General features: G+C 38.9%; 1 protein-coding gene across 4 annotated transcripts in view; it reads right to left on the bottom strand.

The window, feature by feature from the left end:
- LOC106074148 (metabotropic glutamate receptor 4-like) overlaps positions 1-19712 on the bottom strand; it is a 45036-nt gene extending 25324 nt beyond the window's left edge. For 2 of the 4 annotated variants that reach the window (XM_056012328.1, XM_056012325.1), the window contains exons 1-2: positions 19465-19712; positions 3250-6357 (exon numbers count right to left, since the gene is read on the bottom strand). In XM_056012328.1, the coding sequence (XP_055868303.1) occupies positions 3250-5406 (2157 nt within the window). In that variant the 5' untranslated portion in view covers positions 5407-6357; positions 19465-19712. Of the gene's footprint in view, positions 1-3249; positions 6358-11788; positions 12009-19464 lie in introns of those variants that run through there. The other 2 variants (XM_056012327.1, XM_056012326.1) reach the window with 2 other exon arrangements.
- Between the last annotated feature and the right edge of the window lie 2137 nt (positions 19713-21849).

The raw sequence follows: 21849 nt of genomic DNA, 5'->3' as shown, positions 1-21849 counted from the left end.
TAAAGATGAAGGCTCCCATTCAATATATCGAGAGACATTCAAGTATTTTGTGACATGCAGTCCGGTTTTTTATCTCTGTCATTAATGAGGCTATTATGATCAATATTGTTATTACTTTAAGGAAATTGGCCGAAATAAAAAAAAAATATATATTCAATTAAATGATACTAAAACGTTGGAAATAAAACGTTGGAAATAAAACGTTGGAAATAAAACCTTGGAAATAAAACCTTAGAAATAAAACCTTGGAAATAAAACCTTGGAAATAAAACCTTGAAAATAAAACCTCGGAAATAAAACCTTGGAAATAAAACCTTGGAAATAAAACCTTGGAAATAAAACCTTGAAAATAAAACCTTGGAAATAAAACCTTGGAAATAAAACCTTGGAAATAAAACCTTGAAAATAAAACCTTGAAAATAAAACCTTGGAAATAAAACCTTGAAAATAAAACGTTTACTTCAAGCAATTACTCCTGTCTCAGAAAAAAAAAGAATTAACGAGAAATTTTGTTTTCGTAGACTTTTGTTAGCAAACCATTATTTTCTTTGTTAATTAATGTTTCATTTATCAGTGCACTGATTGTTTGCTCATGGCGCATCCATGTATACAGGGCCGGTCTTAGGCCACTGCAACCTATGCGGTCGCAGTGGGCCCCGCGCTTTCATAGGCCCCGCGATAATTCTGTGTGTAATTATTAATTGCAAAATATATACGGAAAATTCCTGGAAATATTCAGCACTTATTAAAACCTCCTGAAAAATAGACAAAATCCTACGCGCAATTTTAAAAAAAGTCATTGTCAGCTTTCATGTAATACAATGTAATAATCGGACGAATTTTCCCCATAACCGGAAGTTCAAATACCTTATTTACTTTTATAGTCACTGGCATATAAATATGACATATGTTGCAAGGTTCGTAAAGTAAATTTAACTTGATCGTAATTCTGTACTTAGTAATGAATGAATAAAATGCAAAGCCGAATTAATTTTCTAATGCAAAATCTTAATTTTCACTTACTATCCTTATTCCAACCCAACTAGGCCCCGCGCAATCAGTTTCGCATAGGGCCCCGCAATTGCTAGGACCGGCCCTACATGTATCTTCTTATCTTCTTATCTTATATAATACAGACGTGACTTCAAAAAAGAAGATGATTACGTCCTACGCGTCATGCATTTAGTCATGCATATTAACCAATGACTTAAATTCTGCCAAATCACTGGTTTTCCTGGCTAGCTCAGGCAACCCATTCCATGCTCTAATAGCACTAGGGAAGAAGGAGTATTTGTACAAATTTGTCCTAGCATATGGGACGAGGAATGTGCCTTTATCTTTGTGTCTTTCAGAGTATTTTATTAAATTTTGTTTTTGTATTTGAAGATTATGGTTCAGTGTTTTATGTATAATTGCTACTTTACTTTTGAGCCTTCTGTCCTGAAGGCTTTCTAAATTTAGTGATTTTACTAAAGGTGTTTAGTCAAATGTGAATATTCGTTTGTTATGAATCGCACTGCTCTATTTTGTGTCTGTTCCAGTTTCTGAATGTTTTCTTGAGTTGTGGGGTTCCAAACGGAGGATGCATATTCTATTATTGGCCTAACCAAGGTTAAATAACATTTTAGTTTATGTTCTTATTTGATTTATAGAAATTTCTTTTAATAAATCCTAATGCTTTGTTTGATTTTTTTGTAGTTTCATCAATATGTGGATTCCATGATAGTTTTTCATTTATTATAACACCTAGGTATTTTGCGTTTTTAGTCTGTGTTACTGGTTTGCCATGAATAAGATAAGTGGAATTAATTTGTTTTAGTTATTTTGTTACTCTTAACAACTGACATTTTTCTGGGTGGAAAAACATGCTCCAATTTGATTCCCATTTCTGTAATTCATCTAATTCTCTTTGTAAAATATTTGTGTCTTGTGTTGTTTTTATTGTTCTATATATTATGCAATCGTCTGCAAATAATCTGACTTTTGTTCCCGAAGTAATGCAATTTGGTAAATCATTTATGTAAATTAAAAATGTATGTAACATAGCTACAATAGGAAATAGTCTCCCACGCTTCTTGAAAACGCATTATTGGTTTCGTTTGTTTGTTTGTTTGTTTTCGTCTCACACACGAACTCAAAATCAAAGCGTACCCCAACCCACATACACACAACCAATTAAAACCGAGGTGCCAAATTTAAATTATGATGAAGAGCCAACGGCCATTTTCAAACGTATAGAAACTAAATCAGCAGATTTAACAGACACTTTAGAGATGTTAGTTAGTCAACAACTAAAAAAAGTGTTTATTTTGCTGCAAATCCCACAACTCCATTAAAAATATCTTTAATGTCAGGTACCTGGTAAAGCTAATTGGCAAAATAACTTAGGGGGCTTGAATTCAAACCCTGATGTAGACAAGGAATTTTTATTTGTATTTACAGAGCACCTAAAGTCAATATCGGGGCGCGGTGGTTAAATGTTAAGCACTTGGCTTCCGAACCTGAAGTCCTGGGTTCAAATCTTGATGACGACTGGGATTTCGAACTTCAGGATTTTTAGGGCACCCCCGACTCCATCCAACACTAATGGGTTGGCCACATGGCACCCTCGTTAACCTTTGGCCGAAGAAATGACCTTAACATCATCTGTTTTATAGGACGGCATGGTCTGAAAGGGGAACTTTAAAGTCATAATGGAAACTTTTCCACTGATATATCCCCCCCCCCGCCCCCTTTTTCCACTTGAAGAGAATGGAGAAACAATGAAGGTACACTATGATAGGTAACAATAGTCATGAATTCCTATCAGACCTTGCGATCTATAGGGCAGGTGATGTACAGGTCATCTGTTCCTATGTCCGACGGTCAACGAGGGTGTCATTTGGCCACCACAACGACCAACCGCCTTTACTTTCCGCAACTAATGTCAGCTACCGATTAAAGATGGGTGGACTCAAAGGCGCCCTTAAAGCCCCAAAATAAAAAAAAAATCCCCATTTTCATCTAGATTCGAACCCGTGACTCCACGGTCCGGAAGCCAAGCTATTTACCACTCAGCCACCGCGTCCTTCCCCGCCACTTCATTTTTGCACTATTCCAAAGAAATACTAATACTCTTTCAACTTATTAACGCTTTCCTAAGGGATACAAAAAAATTTCTAGTCAATTTTAATAAATGCAATCTGAGTAACGTTTTCAATACGACATACTTTGAGAGACTAGCTAGTTGTAACAAAAGGAGAAGCTCACCTGTATAAATATCAGTATGAATACAAATACTATCTGTGACTTTGGGCTAACAAAACGTGGACGTAGGTTGAATTTGGCGCTGCTCTCAAAGATCCGGTAGATCCGTATGGCCTTGACCAGCAAGGGGGAGTACAGCCAGGCGAAGCTAAGGCAGAAGATAAAGTAGACGACGTTGCAGGCCTCGTGGGAGGGCTTGATCTGAAGCACGATGACCGTCACGTAGCCTGACAGGATGCCCAGGAGCTGCAGGCCGCTGAGCTCCCTGCTTGACGCCTTGATCACCCGAGTCTCCCTGTGCTTGATGTAGACCACGACGATCAGAAGCTCCCCAGCCATGGCCACGGACGCCAAGCAAATCTCTATTAGGCTCAAAGTGTCGGACGGAGACGCGAAGACAGGCGGAATGACGGAACAGGAAGTTAGGTTCTCGTTCGGCCAGGTGAACTCTGGGCACGCCTCACATCCGGTTCCGTTATTGACAATTTTTTCATTCGACCGGCAGGAGGCGCATTCCCAACAGCAAGTGATCTCCCTTTGAATTCTGTATTCAAACTTGGAGCACGGACGGCTGCATACCGATTCTGGTATCTCGGGGTCAATGTCTGTCCTGTTGATCAGCTTATCCTCCTTGGTCAAGTGCCCCCATGTTACAGAATTATTGTTATATTTTATTTCTCCACACGTAATCTCGTAGGCGGCTATAGGTATCTCCACCATTGACCCGGAAGTTCCAGTCACCTCAAAACTTTGACCTGCAGCCAGACCAACAACCGAAATCTGCCGAATTTCATATTTTCCAAGAACGTCCCCTTCGGGGTTAAACTGGATATTTCCGGTAAATCCATCAAACGAGGAGTTAAACATATATCGCAACAGCACTTCCCTTTTTACGCAGCCCCTGACGTCACTTCCTGTCACGTTGGGGCATAGATCTCCTATAAGGTTGTGGAGGGCGTGGGCATACGTCAACACGCTGTCCAAGATGAGGGAAACTGTTGTCGAAAATTTGAATCCGCTGAATTCTGTTGGGTTCTTGTAGGCACCACAAGTGCCGTTGTCAAAGCTGCATTTCCCTTGCATTTCCCAGTACTGTTTCAGCCAAGGATTGGCGCTCTTATTTACTGACAAATTCTTAAAGTACTCTGAGAAGGCAGGCACTTCCTTGGAGTAAAACATAAACACAAAGGAGCCAATCAACTGCTGGGCGAGCTCTCTGATGTAGATCAGTTTGTCACTAAGTCCGTCGCTGCCTATCCAAACAAAATGGCCTGGCCCTGTGTGAATGGACGCTGACATTAGGACCTTAGCGGCGTTGTCCGCTCCTGCGAAAATGATGACCACGCGAGCTCTTGGATAGTCCAGCAAGTTTCCGACAACCTTATCGTAGTCTGAAGTAGGATCCACCATGATGGTCGCAGCAAGACATATTCCGAAGTTGGAAGAATACAGCTTAAAGTTATCATAAGCCTTTTCCCCGTAGCTTCCTTTCTCGTAAAGTAAAGATATGAAGGACCATCCGTTCTTGGCGATGAAAGTCAGCATTGCAAGAACTTGGAATTTATCCGGGGGCACAACTCTGAGGAAGTACGGGTGGATCGCCTTACTGCTGAGCTCGTCCGACGTGGTAATGAAGCCCAACAGAGGCATCTTCGCCACGGAATACAGGTAGGAGACGTAGACAGTGGCGCTGCTGGTGAAGGTTCCGACCACCCCGACCACGTCATAGTGTTGATTGGAAGTAGACGCATTGGCTGAGCTCGACTGGGGAGCGCACGAGTCTTGTTGGGGCTTGGGTAAAAACGAAAGGGCCTTGGCCAGTGCGGTGTTGGTCGTCCGGCAGTAGTCCAGCATGGCCAGGCCGAGCTTTAAGTTGGGCAGGATGTCGGTGCTGTTGTTGACGAACTCTATGGCGAAGACCGTGGCCTCCACGAACTGAATCACCCAAGACTCAGGGCGGAGCTTCTTGTTGCACTTCAGGCCCTCACCGTAATCCGTGATGCTGTACAGCGCGCCAATGTTGATGTCGCCTTTCAGCACATATGCTTCATTGTTCAGATCGGGCATGTCAAAATCGCTACAGGATAAAGACACGGAACAAGAACCAATTAATAAAATTAGTTGCAGCAAGCTCCCTTCTTCTGTTGGCAGTACATACATTTCTGTGTTGACAACAACAGTTGCTAGACGCTACCAAATTTAGCGAATGCCCAATTCCTTTTTAAATCATTTTAAATATTCAGAAAAAAGAAAACCTCTTTTGTATCGTATCGTCGATGTTACTTCATTTGTTCAAAAAAAAAATGTTTGGCTTTTCCTGAATGGAACTGTCGTAAGCAGATGATAATTAAATCCGTAAAATTTATGGATTCTTTGCAGATAATAAGGCACTCTCAAAAGATGTATTTCTTTGATAACTGAAATGGTTGAAACAGCCTGAAACAAAAACCTGAATTTTTACTTTCACGTTGGGTCTCATTGTTTATGCTGATAAAAAACGTGGGTTCAACAAATTGACCAAGTTGGCAGCGTTTGTAACTATATTAAGAGTCTTCGTAGCTCCACTCCCCATGGCAACGTAGGCTCTGAAGAGCTCTCCTGGAAACTGATTACCTATGCTCATTTTTAATTGTCTTCTTACTCAAGTTATTTAACCCTTTATCGCTGAAGATCACATCGCAACGAAATAGCTATTAGCATTTGTTAAATATTTGTAAATAACACTTAGCATCTTTGTCTCTTATCTGGCTTAATCATCTAGTCACTGAGGATCGTTGTTATTAGGCGTCCTTGTTAGCGCCTTAGCATGATATTTATCAGATTATCTTCAACGGAAAACAATTGTAGACATCAACCAACGACTCTTACTCCATTGAAATTTCCGAAAAAGAAGAGTTACCATATTCTTAGTTGTTAGCAGGCAAATCGCTGCCAGCCCCACAAAAATCAGGCTTACATAGAAACAAACTTGTATGCGTTTATCCCAGCGAGCGTGATAAGAAAAAATATGTTGTCTCACTGGGCAATTTTTAACAATTTTCTCTCACTTTCTAGATCGCTCTTGTTCTTCCAGTTTCAGCAGACGACACACGCTTGAATGACAGCAGAAGTCTGCAAAACAAAAAAAAACAGAATCTCGGTTAACGAAAAAAAGAAATCGATGTTCACTGCTTTTCTTTATTTCTGTTTTCGTTTCTTGTTTAAGCTCTTCCGATTTTTTAATGAACCAAAACAAAATAGTATGGATCTTTTGTGTGTGTGAAAGCGAATGAAAAGATTTGTTTTTTATTTTTTATATTTCTCAGTTTTTTAGATGCAGTTGAATAGTTTTAAGCAACCTGGAGAGTTTGTGTTAAAGGGGTTCATAAAACATGAGGGATTTTTACATTAAACAGGTAAGATAATTACTTAAAAATCGATTCCTTTTTTACGTTCAAAGAAAATAGTTGTTTACAAGAATGTTATGTGACAAATGTGACTGGCTGCCCCAAACATTTCCAAACAAATGTTTGGTTCGTACAAACTTGGATACGTTACCCAGCCTCAATTTTGCGTCCCCGGTAACGCCCATGGAGAGAAAATGGAGAAGCCGAAAATGAACTAAAAACGACTTCCTGTAGGGGTGCAACAGGATTCAAGTTCATTGCGCTTGGCGGAATGGAAAAAAAAGTGTCATCTGTCTTTCACGATAAACCGCAATAAAGTAGGGATAATGAGACGGTTTTCCCGTGACACACGACCTTCAGCCACACTCACTGCCTTGGGGAGTGAAGCCCTCAGAAGCAACAAGTGTGATCAATTTGGAAACAGCTCAGAAATATTGCATTCTTCCATGTTTCCCAATTATCCTTATCGGAACACTTCACGCATTCGGAGTATTTAGAAGTATTTAGAACACTTTCTTTATTTTTTTTAGAAAGACTAATTCACATGAGGGCCTACCAGCTATTATTACAGAAGTTCGTGAAACATCTATTAAGCACTAGGGTTCCATGGAACACAGTTTGGGAAACACTAATCCAGACCTGGCCAGACCATAGTCTGGAAGCTTTATCATTGGTTTGTGGTCTTAAGAGAAGCGGTCACGCCTTGACATTCTGAAACTGAAGCCCACCAGGGCTGACTGGGCTTACATACACAATAAACATTTTGTTCAAGCTACTGGTCTCCGAAAGATTGGATACCAAAACACTCGGCTGTCATAAGCTGCCGTCCATGGTCTTAAGTGTGTTGAGACAGGGCCGGCCTTAGGTATAGGCAAACTAGGCAGCCGCCTAGGGCCTCCAGTTAGTGGGGGACTTGCAAAGGACAAAAAAAAATTAGAGAAAAATATTGCGAAACTTGCGATCAGATCTCAAACATAGTAGTGAGCTTTGATTCTATGTTTACTAGTCTAACTCTGCTTCTACTTCGGAAATTATAAATTTTAGTCATTTGTTCAATTAGAATAAGATTAGCAGATTATTTAATAAATTGCAAAATTTTAATTTTTCGCTCTTTCTTGATATTTGTAAAATTTCATTTGGAGCCGAGCCACCAGATTCACTTTGCCTAGGGCCTCCACTCATCGAAGGCCGGCCCTGGTTGAGAGGTAGTAAGGTAAACTACGTGACCTAGATTTAAATGTTTTGTTTTTTTCGCTGCATCCACCAATCCCCACAGCAGACGACACAGTCACAGTACAATAAAACATACTTTGCACAGACGCAATAACACATCTGCCTGTCTAGTGTGTAAAAAAAACACAGGCAGATTTATGTCATGTGTAGAAGAAATAATTAGCCCAGTGACTCTCAAACTACGCTCTGCACTCTTAAAGCACAGCCCATTTTAGCATCGGGAATCAGGGCCGGTTTAAAGAAATCAGAACATTCGCAAAAAAACAAAACAACAAAAAACTTTTCCTATCCTTTAAGAAATCAATACATCATAGTATTGGTACTATAATAAATATTTTTGGTTCGCTCTGGGGGAGTCATCATCAGGGCCAAAGTCTTGGATGGGCACCTCTTTACGGCCACCTAGCGATGACTGCAAGGGGTCTTAAACCAAACATCATGCATACATAGAGAACTTTTTGGACTTGTGTGATGTCAGTTTGAAACCCAGCTCGAATTCCGAGTAACATAACCTACAGGTTTAACACATTTTTCTATTGATCTACTAGGCCCAACATTTCTAATCAAATTTTGAAATCCCTTTTAAACCTTGTGGTCTATAGGGCAGATGATGTAAAGGTCATCTGTTTCTGTGGCCGGTTAACGAGGGTGTCATGTGGCCAGCACAACGACCAACTGCCTTTACTTTTCCCCAACTAATGTCAGCTGCCCATTAGAGCTAGAGGCGCCCTAGAGATCCTTCACCAGGATTTGAACCCGGGACCACTCGGTTCGGAAGCCAAGTGCTTTATCATTCACCTACCACGCCTCTTTAAAGTAGGTAGTAATAATACCTACCGTTTACACATAGCCCTGTAAGTTATTTCTACACCAGTATTTCTCAAACTGTGTTCCGCGGAACCCTAGTGAGGCCTGAGTAGGTGTTACGCAAACTACTGGAATCATTTACTAGTAGGCCACTGTGAATCTATCGCTCGAAAAAATAAGTAAAGAGTTCCGTAAAATACTCACAATGAGCGAAGTGTTCCATTTAGGAAAAATTTTCGTAAACACTTATCTGCAACAATGTATTAAACCAATATACTTCTTGATGATCGAATGCGCTCGTCGCTAATTGGATATTTATTTAATTAAAGATCTACATGTATTGGATTGTAGGAAGATGAAAAATTATTTCTTTTAATACTGTTGAACTTATCAGACAAATCAAGATCCTAACATTTTTTCTAGATAGTGACTTTTTGGTTTTAGCTTAGTGCTAGATGTAGCCTAGGTGTAGCCTCTAGCTGCTTTCATGTAATATGCATCTCAGAGTGTCGTCTTGATGGTCTTGGAGTGTGGCGTCTTGCAGGACGTTTGGGCTAGGACGTAATGATTTTGAGTTCTGAAGAAACGTCTCAAAAACAACTGACATAGAATCTAGACATATCTCATTTGATGGAAGAGTTAAGCACATGACAGGCCCAGGTTGAGAGCAAACATAAAGGAGGGGTCCTGGATCTCAGATGGTTAGCACATCTGATGTAGGAAAAGGTTGAAAACGCTGCAACGTCTAGTGGTTATAAATGCTCAACCCGCGACATTGGATCAAGGATTAGCCTCTTTAGTCACACGGGAATTTGCAAAAGGACAAGACAGTTCATAGTGCAAAGTCATAACTCATTGTGTTCGTAATTCAAAGTTCAAAGTTCATAGCTCAAAGTTCATAGCGTAGATCGGCACATCCTTCTAAATCGCATCTTCGCTCGGGTACAACAGACGCCACGCCTGAGAACCACTGGACGATACCAACCGAAAGTTTACAACCTCTGTTTCAACCTCCGTCTCTCCGCCCCCCTCCAGATACAGTGTCTATTTCAGATATAACTGACGCACTGACAATGGCGGACATTGTCCTGCCACGCACTGCTGACTCCATTGACTTGATGGCAAGGGATGTAGATAGGGACCATGAGACGACTTGAGCCTGGGTTTCAGTAGCTTTTTAAACGAGATGGACAAACCACAATTAGTTCATAAAAACTTAAATGCTTGTAAACCATAGTTGGGCCATTACAGAAGGCATAGTAGTACCTTTACCTTTTACCTATACCTTAGTCTGTTGGACCATTGGGGCACCAGGCAAGACTTATCGACCGTCTTTCTCCATTCCTCCCTATTTTTTGCCTTGTTTAGAACCTAGCATAGTAGTAGCTAAGTGTTAAAGCGCTTGGCTTCCCGAACCCATTGTCACTGATTCGAGTTCTGGTGAAGGTCGGGATTTTTAATTTAGGGATCTCTAGGGCGCCTCTGAGTCCACCCAGCTCTAATGGGTACCTGACATTATTTGGGGGAAAGTAGAGGCGGTTGGGCGTTGTGCTGGCCACATGACACCCTCGTTAAGCTTGGGCCAAAGAAACAGTTGACTTTTACATCATCTACACTAGAGATCGCAAGGTCTGAAAGAGGAACCTTTTTTTTTCTATTGGACCATTACTAGAGCATGCATCCATTGTATGGGATCCTTATACTTATCAAAACAATTATATAGGGGAAAAACCGTACAATTACTGCCTTATCTCTCTATACTTATCTTATAAAATACAGACGTTACTTCAAAAAGATGATACCGTCGTACGCGTGTCCCTAAGTAAATCTAGTTTTGTATGTTAATCAAAGACGTATACTCTAACAGGCTGCCTGACTCAGGCAACCCATTCCATGCTCTAATAGAACTAGGGAAGAAGGAGTGTAAAATTTGTTCTATACTGTAAGATTTATCGCCCCTTTTCTGATTGGTTCATGTGTTGCCATCGACAATGAATAATTTTGCAAAGTTTAATCTTGATCTGAGAATACTGGAGGATTAGTTTCCCTTGTTGCTATTAAACAATATAATGAATTACCAGTAATGAATTGTCTAATTGGTTAATTTTTTTTTTTTACTGATTCATGTTTTATTTATGTCAATGAAAAATTGTGCGAAGTTTCAGCTTGATCCGAGAATGGGTACGGAAGAAATAACGTGTACACACTTTTACCAGACAGACAAACAGACAGACAAGGTAGGTTGATATAAGCTTTGTAAATAATAAATTCATTTGCGACCAAGAGAAAAATCTACAGCCCAAAACTAGCACAGAACGAGAACTTCAATCGTCTGCGTGATGTGTGACCAATATGGAGTTAAAAGGTGGATCTGCGCAGGTTCATGAAATATATTAATCCGCGTTAATCTTCGGACAAAGATAGTTCCTTGTTTCTTATCCAGTTTTGTTGTTGTTGTTGTTGTTGTTTTTTCATGATGTTTACGGACAGAGTGACACATCCTGACTATTTCTCATTATTCAAAAAATAGCAGAACCATTAACCCTTAACCCTTAACCCTGACCTAATTATAGAAACTTTAGGGAACGGACACTTAGAACAAAATAAACGATGAATTCTGGGATTACGAGATCTGCTAAGAAATACTTTAAATGTAGGCTGTAATGGGTAACTGACAATAGTTGGGGAAAGTAAACGCGGTTGATCGTTGTGCTGGCCACATGACACTCTCATTTGCCGTAGGCCACAGAAACAGGTGATCTTATTCATTTTCCCCATAGATCGCAAGGTCAGAAAAGGTTACGTTACTTATAGTGGTCAATGGTTAGCGCGTGTTGTATCTAGCATCTTGTCTAGTTGAAACGAGTTCGTATGTCGTACTACAATCAACACTATTGATGGCTGCCTTCACTTGTGGGTAATGCGCTTCAGAATGCTGTCACGAAAGTCCCGAGTTCGAGTTTCGCCGGCTGAAATCATCTTCCGTCCGGCCGGAAAGTTTGAGCGGGGACGTAACACTTTTTTATATCTAAACGTCCGAAAGATGAAGACGAAATTAATAATTCCTGGAAAGAAATAGCATTAAATTGACGTAAATGACACATTGTTAAACCTACCTTAACCCCACAGTAATCCAAGTCTAAAAATATCCTTGTATTAAAGTTCTCAATTTACAAGTGAAGAATATATCTCTTTATTTCCAGTTTTAATAACTGGATAATTTTTTACAAAATAGACCTTTTCTTTGATCGCAGTAAAGACTCAACACTCGGTCTTAAAGGTGAAAACATATTACGCCTTTGTGTCTGTGTGTGTGTGTGTCTAGGTATGTTTACACCTGTAAATCTGTCAATGCATCCGTGACACCGATAGGGCTGAAAATGTGCTCGACTGTCGCGGGCACATCCTTATTGTCAACGAAGAATTCTTTGTGTGTTTTTTTTTATTCATTTCTATTTCTGTCTTTGTCAGTGACATATGAAATTTAATTCAATTTTATAATCCGATCTCAATGCATGTAGCTCCTGTTGTCCCTAAACGTTATAAAGAGGTGATTTCATTTAATTGTTGAAATAAATATTTGGAAGTCTTTTTTTAAATTATTTTTATTAGTAAGTCTAGTGGCATAAGGAATGTCGATGAACTGAAATGTCTCAGAATATAGGCAGCTAGTCATCTATGAAATGTCTATGAACCTAGGCCGCTAGTCGCCTATTGAATGTTTATAAACTTAGGCTGCTTGTCTTCTATGAAATGTATCCTAACCTAGGCCTTTAGAGGATTTATTAAATGTCTACGAACCTACGCATCTAGGGGTTTATGAAATGTCTATGAACCTAGGAGGCTAGTCGTCTATGAAATGTCTATTAACCTAGGCAGCTAGTCGTCTATGAAATGTCTATTAACCTAGGCAGCTAGTCGTCTATGAAATGTCTATTAACATAGGCCGCTAGTCTTCTATGAAATGTCTATGAACCTAGGCCGCTAGTCGTCTATGAAATGTCTATGAACCTAGGCCGCTAGTCGTCTATGAAATGTCTATGAATCTAGGCAGCTAGTTGTCTATGAAATGTCTATTAACCTAGGCAGCTAGTCGTCTATGAAATATCTATTAACCTAGGCAGCTAGTCGTCTATGAAATGTCTATTAACCTAGGCCGCTAGTCGTCTATGAAATGTCTATTAACCTAGGCAGCTAGTCGTCTATGAAATGTCTATTAACCTAGGCCGCTAGTCGTCTATGAAATGTCTATTAACCTAGGCCGCTAGTCGTCTATGAAATGTCTATTAACCTAGGCCGCTAGTCGTCTATGAAATGTCTATTAACCTAGGCAGCTAGTCGTCTATGAAATGTCTATGAACCTAGGCCGCTAGTCGTCTATGGAATGTTTATAAACGTAGGTTGATAGTCGTCTATGAAATGTCTATGAACTTAAGCCTCAATGAAATGCTTATAAATCTTTGTTTCTAGATGGCTGCATTACTGTGCGGTATTCACGACGGACTCGATCTGTCTGTGTTTTAGAGGTCATTGAACTCACTATGAAAGATCTAGAGCTCTATTAGCCTATTCAAAGATTGGTATATGAGCCTTAAAGACTTAACTTTAGGTCCAACACTATTTAAAGAGGGAGAAAAGGTCAAAGGGTAAATTTGCCTAAAGATGGTTTATAGAGGAAGATGTATTCAACAGCGTGACATAATTGTTTGAACCATAATATTTTGGTATGTAAATGGAATGAAACGTTTACATTTAAGAGTTTACTTTTCAAGAAACCTTAGAAAAGAAGAAAGCCGCCCTATTTTAGAGCTAAAAATAATTAAGTCTAGAATTTGTGATAGTTTTGTTTCTTATCTTATAATGCTGATACAATACAAGACGTTACTTCAAAAAAGATTATATTTCACTCGTCTTCTATAAATATCGTCAATGGAATACAAATCCTGTTGTGGACTTTTTTTTAAAAGAATTGAGAATTGGAAGTTATCACATGTGAATAGATAATGTAACATAGTATATTTATGTCTATGCATAGTACATATAGACTAATCTATTAATATCCAATCTATTATAGTCCAATCTTTTATTATCCAGTCTACTATGTTCAAATGTTTTTATATTCTCATTTATTATGGTCCAATCTATTATAAATCGATTTTTTTTCTACTCTATTATGGTCCAGTCTATTGTAGTCCAATCTTTTTATAGTGCAATTTATTATGGTCCAATCTTCTTGGATCGATTTTTTTATGGTCCAGTCTATTACGATCCAACTTGCTGATCTCCGTCTCGACAGGTCTGGGAAACCCAAAATTCTCGACCTGTATGGCGACATTCATGCACTACGCAAGACAGCAGGGTTTCTGTCCAGGGCTTTTGCAAGAGAGGATTTGAGCCTCTTAAGCCCTCACTCAAATGGAGTGTGATGATGATGATGATGATTACGATCCAATCTATTAAGGTCCATTCTAGTATGTTACTAGCAGAGTCTGTTAGTGAAAACTTAACATGATTGTTAGCTGAGAAGATGAGATAGATTTATATTAAAAAAAAGGTGTGATTGATGTCCTAAATCCATCTCCGAACGCACTCAAGTTCCGTTAGTGTTCACTGGAAGTCGAACTCACGATCTTCACTTTAAAATATAAAAGTTACTGGTTTCTTAGTTCCAAGTGTTGTAAAAAAAAAAAAAAAAAAAAAAAAAAAAAATTGTGAAAGGTATTTAGGGCACAACGTAATAGGAAATTCTAAAACTCTCGCGAAATATTTTGTTCCCAACAGGCTCTTAACTACTCGACATTTAATGGAAGCTAACGCGTCATACATATTGTAATTATGTACTATTTTTTATATACATTCTAGCTATTGCAGGACTTTGTGATGTTTGTAGCTACTATAGGAATATTTGGAGGCGCGGTGGCTGAGCGGTAAAGCGCTTGGCTTCCGAACCGGGGACCGGGGTTCGAATCCTGGTGAAGACTGGGATTTTTAATTTCGGACGCCTCTGAGTCCACCCAGCTCTAATGGGTACCTGACACCCTAGTTAACCGTAGGCCACAGAAACAGATGACCTTTACATCATCTGCCCTATAGACCACAAGGTCTGAAAGGGGAACTTTACTTTTTTTTTTTATGGGAATGTTTAGTTCAACCTTTTACTATTCTTCCTCTTCTTCTTCTAGCCAGCTTTATTGCTGCTGAGCTGTGAGCTCTTTGGCAGACTGTGCCAAGGAAAAATAGTGTGCTGTTTTCTTCAGCTGTTCAGCACTGCCGTACAGGGTGTTGGTTATGTTGGGCTGTAGTGGAAGTAGCGTCTGCCTGAGGTGGATTAGGAAGGGGCATTTAAAAAGGATGTGGTTTACGGTTTCATAAGGATGGGTGAAGTGTCTATAAAGGGGGAGTTGTGTGGGATTTATTTTGTTAAGCTGGTAATTAAACAGAGTTGCATGGTCAATTACTTGTGCATAGCTCTGCCTGTGTTACTTGATAAAATAGGACTCTGTACTTACTATTGGGCTCTGTAGTGCTACTTTCTACTGTAGAACTGTGTATTGCTACTTTCTACTGTAGAACTGTGTATTGCTATTTTCTACTGTAGAACTGTGTATTGCTACTTTCTACTGTAGAACTACTGTGTATTGCTACTTTCTACTGTAGAACTGTGTATTGCTACTTTCTACTGTAGAACTGTGTATTGCTACTTTCTACTGTAGAACTGTGTATTGCTATTTTCTACTGTAGAACTGTGTAGAGCTACTTTCTACTGTAAAACTGTGTATTGCTACTTTCTAATGTAAAACTGTGTAGAGCTACTTTTTACTGTAGGACTGTGTATTGCTACTTTCTACTGTGGAACTGTGTAGAGCTACTTTCTACTGTAGAACTTTATATTGCTACTTTCTACTGTAAAACTGTGTATTGCTACTTTCTACTTTAAAACTGTGTATTGCTACTTTCTACTGTAGAACTGTGTATTGCTACTTTCTACTGTCATCATCATCATCATCATCAAACTCCATTAGAGTGAGGGCTTGAGAGGCTCAAATCCTCTCTTGCAAAAGCCCTGGACAGAAACCCTGCTGTCTTGCGTAGTGCATGAATGTCGCCATACAGGTCGAGAATTTTGGGTTTCCCAGACCTGTCGAGACGGAGATCAGCAAGTCTGGGGCAGTCAAACAGAATATGAGGCACGGTTTCCTCTTCTTCCCCGCAGCGAGGGCACCGTGAATCGAAATTTGGCCATAGCCGCGAGAAATATGAGCCAACAGGACAGTGGCCTGTCCTGCACTGTGCTATAATAGCTTGCTCAGGCCTGGACAGCCTCCACCACGGGGAAGTGCGGTCAGGGCGCCTCATGCGCTCCCAGACTCCACGGGCTTTTTGGGACTTGTCCCAGCACTCAAACCACTTTTCCATTTCTGTTGTTTGTATTATAGCCAGGGCTTGATGAAAGCTTACAGCCTGATCAGTGGGTGGAAATTGCCCTCCCTGGTGGGCCAAAGAGTCTGCGATTGTGTTGCCAGTCACACCTATGTGACTCGGTACCCACTGCATTATTACAGGGGTGCCATAGCGTTGTTTGATGTTATGTGAAGCCATGATGACAGTGTTGATATTGGGGGGCCATGGTCCGGGGCTTTGCAAAGCATGTAGTACAGATTTTGAGTCAGTGACCACAACAATCTGTGTTGCCCTCAAATGTCCCTCGCCGAGTTGAGAGTCAATGACTTTTAAGGCTTCACAGACTGCCATGGTCTCCGCATCAAAACTGCAAACTTTCTACTGTAGAACTGTGTATTGCTACTTTCTACTGTAGAACTGTGTATTGCTACTTTCTACTGTAAAACTGTGTATTGCTACTTTTTACTTTAAAACTGTGTATTGCTACTTTCTACTTTAAAACTGTGTATTGCTACTTTTTACTGTAGGACTGTGTTTTGCTACTTTCTACTGTAGAACTGTGTAGAGCTACTTTCTACTGTAGAACTGTATATTGCTACTTTCTACTGTAAAACTGTGTATTGCTACTTTCTACTTTAAAACTGTGTATTGCTACTTTTTACTTTAAAACTGTGTATTGCTACTTTCTACTTTAAAACTGTGTATTGCTACTTTCTACTGTAAAACTGTGTATTGCTACTTTCTACTTTAAAACTGTGTTTTGCTACTTTCTACTTTAAAACTGTGTATTGCTACTTTCTACTGTAGAACTGTGTATTGCTACTTTCTACTGTAGAACTGTGTAGAGCTAATTTCTATTGTAAACTGTGTATTGCTACTTTCTACTGTAGAACTGTGTATTGCTACTTTCTACTGTAAAACTGTGTAGAGCTAATTTCTACTGTAAAACTGTGTATTGCTACTTTCTACTGTAAAACTGTGTATTGCTACTTTCTACTGTAGAACTGTGTAGAGCTAATTTCTACTGTAAACTGTGTATTGCTACTTTTTACTGTAGGACTGTGTATTGCTACTTTCTACTGTAGAACTGTGTATTGCTACTTTTTACTGTAGAACTGTGTATTGCTACTTTCTACTGTAGAACTGTGTATTGCTACTTTCTACTTTAAAACTGTGTATTGCTACTTTCTACTGTAGAAATGTGTATTGCTACTTTCTACTTTAAAACTGTGTATTGCTACTTTCTACTTTAAAACTGTGTATTGCTACTTTCTACTGTAGAACTGTGTATTGCTACTTTCTACTTTAAAACTGTGTATTGCTACTTTCTACTGTAGAACTGTGTATTGCTACTTTCTACTGTAGAAATGTGTATTGCTACTTTCTACTGTAGGACTGTGTATTGCTACTTTCTACTTTAAAACTGTGTATTGCTACTTTATACTGTAGAACTGTGTATTACTACTTTCTACTTTAAAAGTGTGTATTGCTACTTTCTACTGTAGAACTGTGTATTGCTACTTTCTACTGTAGAACTACTGTGTATTGCTACTTTCTACTATAGGACTGTGTAGAGCTACTTTTTACTGTAGAACTTTGTATTGCTACTTTCTACTGTAGAACTGTGTAGCGCTACTTTGTACTGTAGAACTGTGTATTGCTACTTTCTACTGAATGACTGTGTAGAGCTACTTTGTACTGTAGAACTGTGTATTGTTACTTTCTACTGAATGACTGTGTAGAGCTACTTTCTACTGTAGAACTGTGTATTGCTACTTTCTACTGTAGTACTGTCTATTGCTACTTCCTACTGTAGAACTGTGTATTGCTACTTCCTACTGTGAAATTGTGTAGAGCTACTTTCTACTGTAGAACTGTGTATTGCTACTTTCTACAGTAGATCTGTGTATTGCTACTTTCTACTGAATGACTGTGTAGAGCTACTTTGTACCGTAGGACTGTGTAGAGCTACTTTCTACTGTAGAAATCTGTAGTGCTACTTGCTACTTTAGACTTCTGTAGTGCTACTTGCTGCTACAAGTTTCTAATTTTTGCGGAAACCATAACAAAAGCGTCGAGTTATTAAATTATGTGTTAAGGTGATAAAGATTCAGATAATTCAGAAACAAGGAAATTGATTTGGAAATTTGGCAGGAAGTTTGTCCCCGAAAATGTTAACTGAACAAAAAGTATTGATTACTATCACACACAACTAGCTTGTAGTTGTCCCTGTATGGGAAAAAAAAACAGATTTATGTGTTCGTGATGTCTGTGCGTCAATTTGTCCGTCCGTGTGTCTTATACGTTTAAATAACAAAATATTAAAGCTTTTTTTCGCCAGGGCAATGCTTCTCAGCTTCACCGTGGTGCTTGAGTGGAACCCGTCTTTAGAAGAGACGATTAGGCTATTAGGGAAGAAAAAAAAAGATAGAAGTCGACAAAGCTATCGACGTGTTGCATTGAAGGACTGTCGATACTAACACAAAGTTTCCTATTGTTTTTTTTGTTGGTCAATTTATAATCACTGCTTTGAATGCGCTCTAGTTGTGAGTACGTATTGACCTTATGCGTGAGTGACTGCCATTCATCCCCATTCATGTTAGGGATGCAGTAACGTTTTTAAAAAAAAAAAAAAAAAAAACTTGAATATGTAAAGCCGTCTTTCGGCTGATCATTGTGCTGGCCACATTACTCCCTAGTAAGCCATTGGCCACCAAATCAGGTTGGAAATCTACTTCAACTATACTATGAATCCGTTGGTCTTGACAGGGAAACAGATTCGCCATACAAATACATACAAATACATATAAATAAACACATAAAGTAGAGAAAAAAACAACAACTAATTACTGCCATTTATCTGAAAATTTCCGGCTTTAGCAACTTTTCTGCTTTATAATAGAAATCTAACGAATTAGTACTAAATGATGAACTAAATGACTAATTTTTTGGATTGATTCGTGTATTGTCATCACTGTGAATAATTATGCAAAGTTTCAACTTGATCCGAGAATGGGAAGTGGGAGAAATAACGTGTATAAGACTCCATCCACCCAGACAATCAGAGTGATTTAATTTAACACAAGTTTTGTAATTAAATAAAATTATTTACCTTTGAAGTTTGAAGTCTTGTCAATATCAATGTAAAATGTTTCTACATATGTAGCTAGCCTTCTCATGTGCTTAGTATTAGTATTACAGTATTACCGGATCTCAGGAGCAATAACTCTTCGCTTATTTATAATTCGATTAACATGAGATCCAATTATATTTTGCATTTAACGCAACAGAATTTCTTTCGAAATAATCTTAAATAGTAACACTGTGTCTTTTAAAAGTTTTTTTTTATATGAATGACAAATCTATAACAATAAATTATCTTAAGACTTACGAATTTTCAAGCATGCGAGCCACTAGCCTGTGGTACAGCAATTTCATCATATTATTTGTTGAGTTGCAATATCCAACATTGCTAGCACATCATTCCAGACTAAAGGTGAGCCTCCAACATAAATTAGTGATGAGTTATCAAGTACAATTGGGTTGCCTTAGTCCTGGGACTCCACAAGGGTCACATGACCTACCATCTCATTGTATAATCGTATACTCCCTTTAATTCCATCACTCTTATAGCGTGTATTAGAACTTTGACGCAGCGAAATGTCACAATCCCGTGTCCACCGTTGTCTAGCGCCGGGACACAAGCGGAACGATTAATTTCGAGGAATATTTGGGTGAGAATTTAAGAAAGAATGACACAGTTCCTTTGTGTGTGTGTGTGTGCGTGCGTGCGTGTGAGGAAGAAGAAATAGTTGTGGTATAGTTAGTGGGACGCGCTTGGCTGGAGTTGTATGAACATTTATTTTCTGTACACATCCTGGGAGTGTTCCCCCTGTAGCCATGCAGGACCGAAAATGCCCGCGCGCGAGTGGGTGTGTGTGTGTAGGTTTGCGCGCGTCTGTGGATGTCTTTCCCCCTCTTTCTATTTGTTATGTGTTGTATGTTATGTGTTGTATGTTATGTGTTGTATGTTATGTGATATTCTTCTCAGGAGGAAGGCAATAAAAAAAAAAACTGGCTCTAATAAGAAATCTGGTTGTGCAAGACTTTTGACTATTTAAGTCATAGCACCTTGAGAATTGGAGGTGCTGTGGCTGAGTGGTAAAGCGCTTGACTTCCTAACTGAGAGGAATGAGTTCGAAACCAAGACTTGGATTTTTTTTTAAAATTACGGGATCTTTATGGTACCTCTGAGTCCACCTATCTCTAGTGGGTATCTGACATTAGTTAGGGAAAAGTAAAGGCGGTTGGTCATTGTGCTGGCCACAACACATCCTCGTTAACCGAGGGCCACAGAAATACATAACCTTTACATCATCTTCCCCCATAGACTGCAAGGTGTGAAAGGGGAACCTAACCCAAACTATCAAACAAAAAAAAAATTTGTTTACGAATTCAGTTACAAATGAATTTTCTTGTACATTAAAAGGGTATTCAAAATTATGTTTATAATGTGTTTCGCGTAGCCTTAAATATAAGATAACATTTTTGAAACAATAGATGTTTTTAATTCAATATTGTTATCTGATATTGTTTTTCAATCTTGCTTTTCAACGTTCAACGTAAGTAAAGTTCCCCTTTCAGACATTGTGGCCTATAGGTCATGTAAAGGTCATCTGTTTCTGTGGCCCACGGTTAACGAGGGTGTCATATGGCCAGCACAACAACCAACCGCCTTTATTTTTCCCCAAACTAATGTCAACCATTAGAGCTGGATGGACTCAGAGGCGACCAATGCTCACGAAATTAAAAATTCTAGTCTTCGCCGGGATTTGAACCCGGGACGTCCGGTTTGGAAACCTAGAGCTTTACCGTTCAGCCACCGCACCTCCACGTTTTTATGTATTGTTGTTATTTGTTTTTGTTTTTTGTGTGTGCTGTTAGTCAATCTTTTAAGTCAATATACAGCCCAGTGCACCAACTTACTTAAATACGGCCCTGATTCCGCCTCCTCCTCATCACCCTCGTGATCAATATTGCAGCATCCTGATAACAAGTTCTATATCTGTGATGAGCTATGCAAGAGTTTCCAGATTTGGCAGTTCTTCATATATTTTATCTGTTAAAAGTGGTATCACAAGGTGACAGTATCTCTATCACGGTTCTTGATAAAGTCTGCAGGTTTGAAATAGTTTCAAATGTCAAGATGAAGAGTTTCTGGTGACACGCCACAGCAGCATGTTTCATTGACTTCAATTTTCTTGTTAAATTAAAATAAAATTTATATAGCGTTCAAGGGTATACCTAAACACAGTTAAGGTAGCAATACAGGGCTCAGGGCATAGGATTGATTTCATTATCGAATCGTTGGCTTTAACGAATGGTTTGAAGTTAATACAGTAAACGCAATAAAAAAAACAACAACTACTGCACCAAATTAGATATACTGCACCAAATTAGATATACTACACCAAATTAGATATACTACACCAAATTAGATATACTAAATTAGAAAGAGGCCTTTTGAGGGGAGGGAGAGCACTAAATCTACATTGTAGCTATAAATGAACTAAAAACGACATTATTACAAATATTTGTTTTTTGTTTTTTTTTAATGACGTCGTTTCATCTTTTAAGTGGAATTCTTTATCTGTTTGAGTGTGTTTATGATGTAATCATGATTAAAGATACAAGATAATTTGGTCCTATAGACAAATTAGATTCTGATGTAATCACGAGTAAAACTAAGGGAGAAAATTTGGTATACGCTGGTAAC

The sequence above is a fragment of the Biomphalaria glabrata genome, chromosome 15 (assembly GCF_947242115.1).
Source record: "Biomphalaria glabrata chromosome 15, xgBioGlab47.1, whole genome shotgun sequence".
NCBI classification, from domain to species: domain Eukaryota; kingdom Metazoa; phylum Mollusca; class Gastropoda; family Planorbidae; genus Biomphalaria; species Biomphalaria glabrata.
The sequence above is the reverse complement of the archived record's forward strand: the minus strand, read 5'-3'. Positions and strand labels throughout refer to the sequence as shown.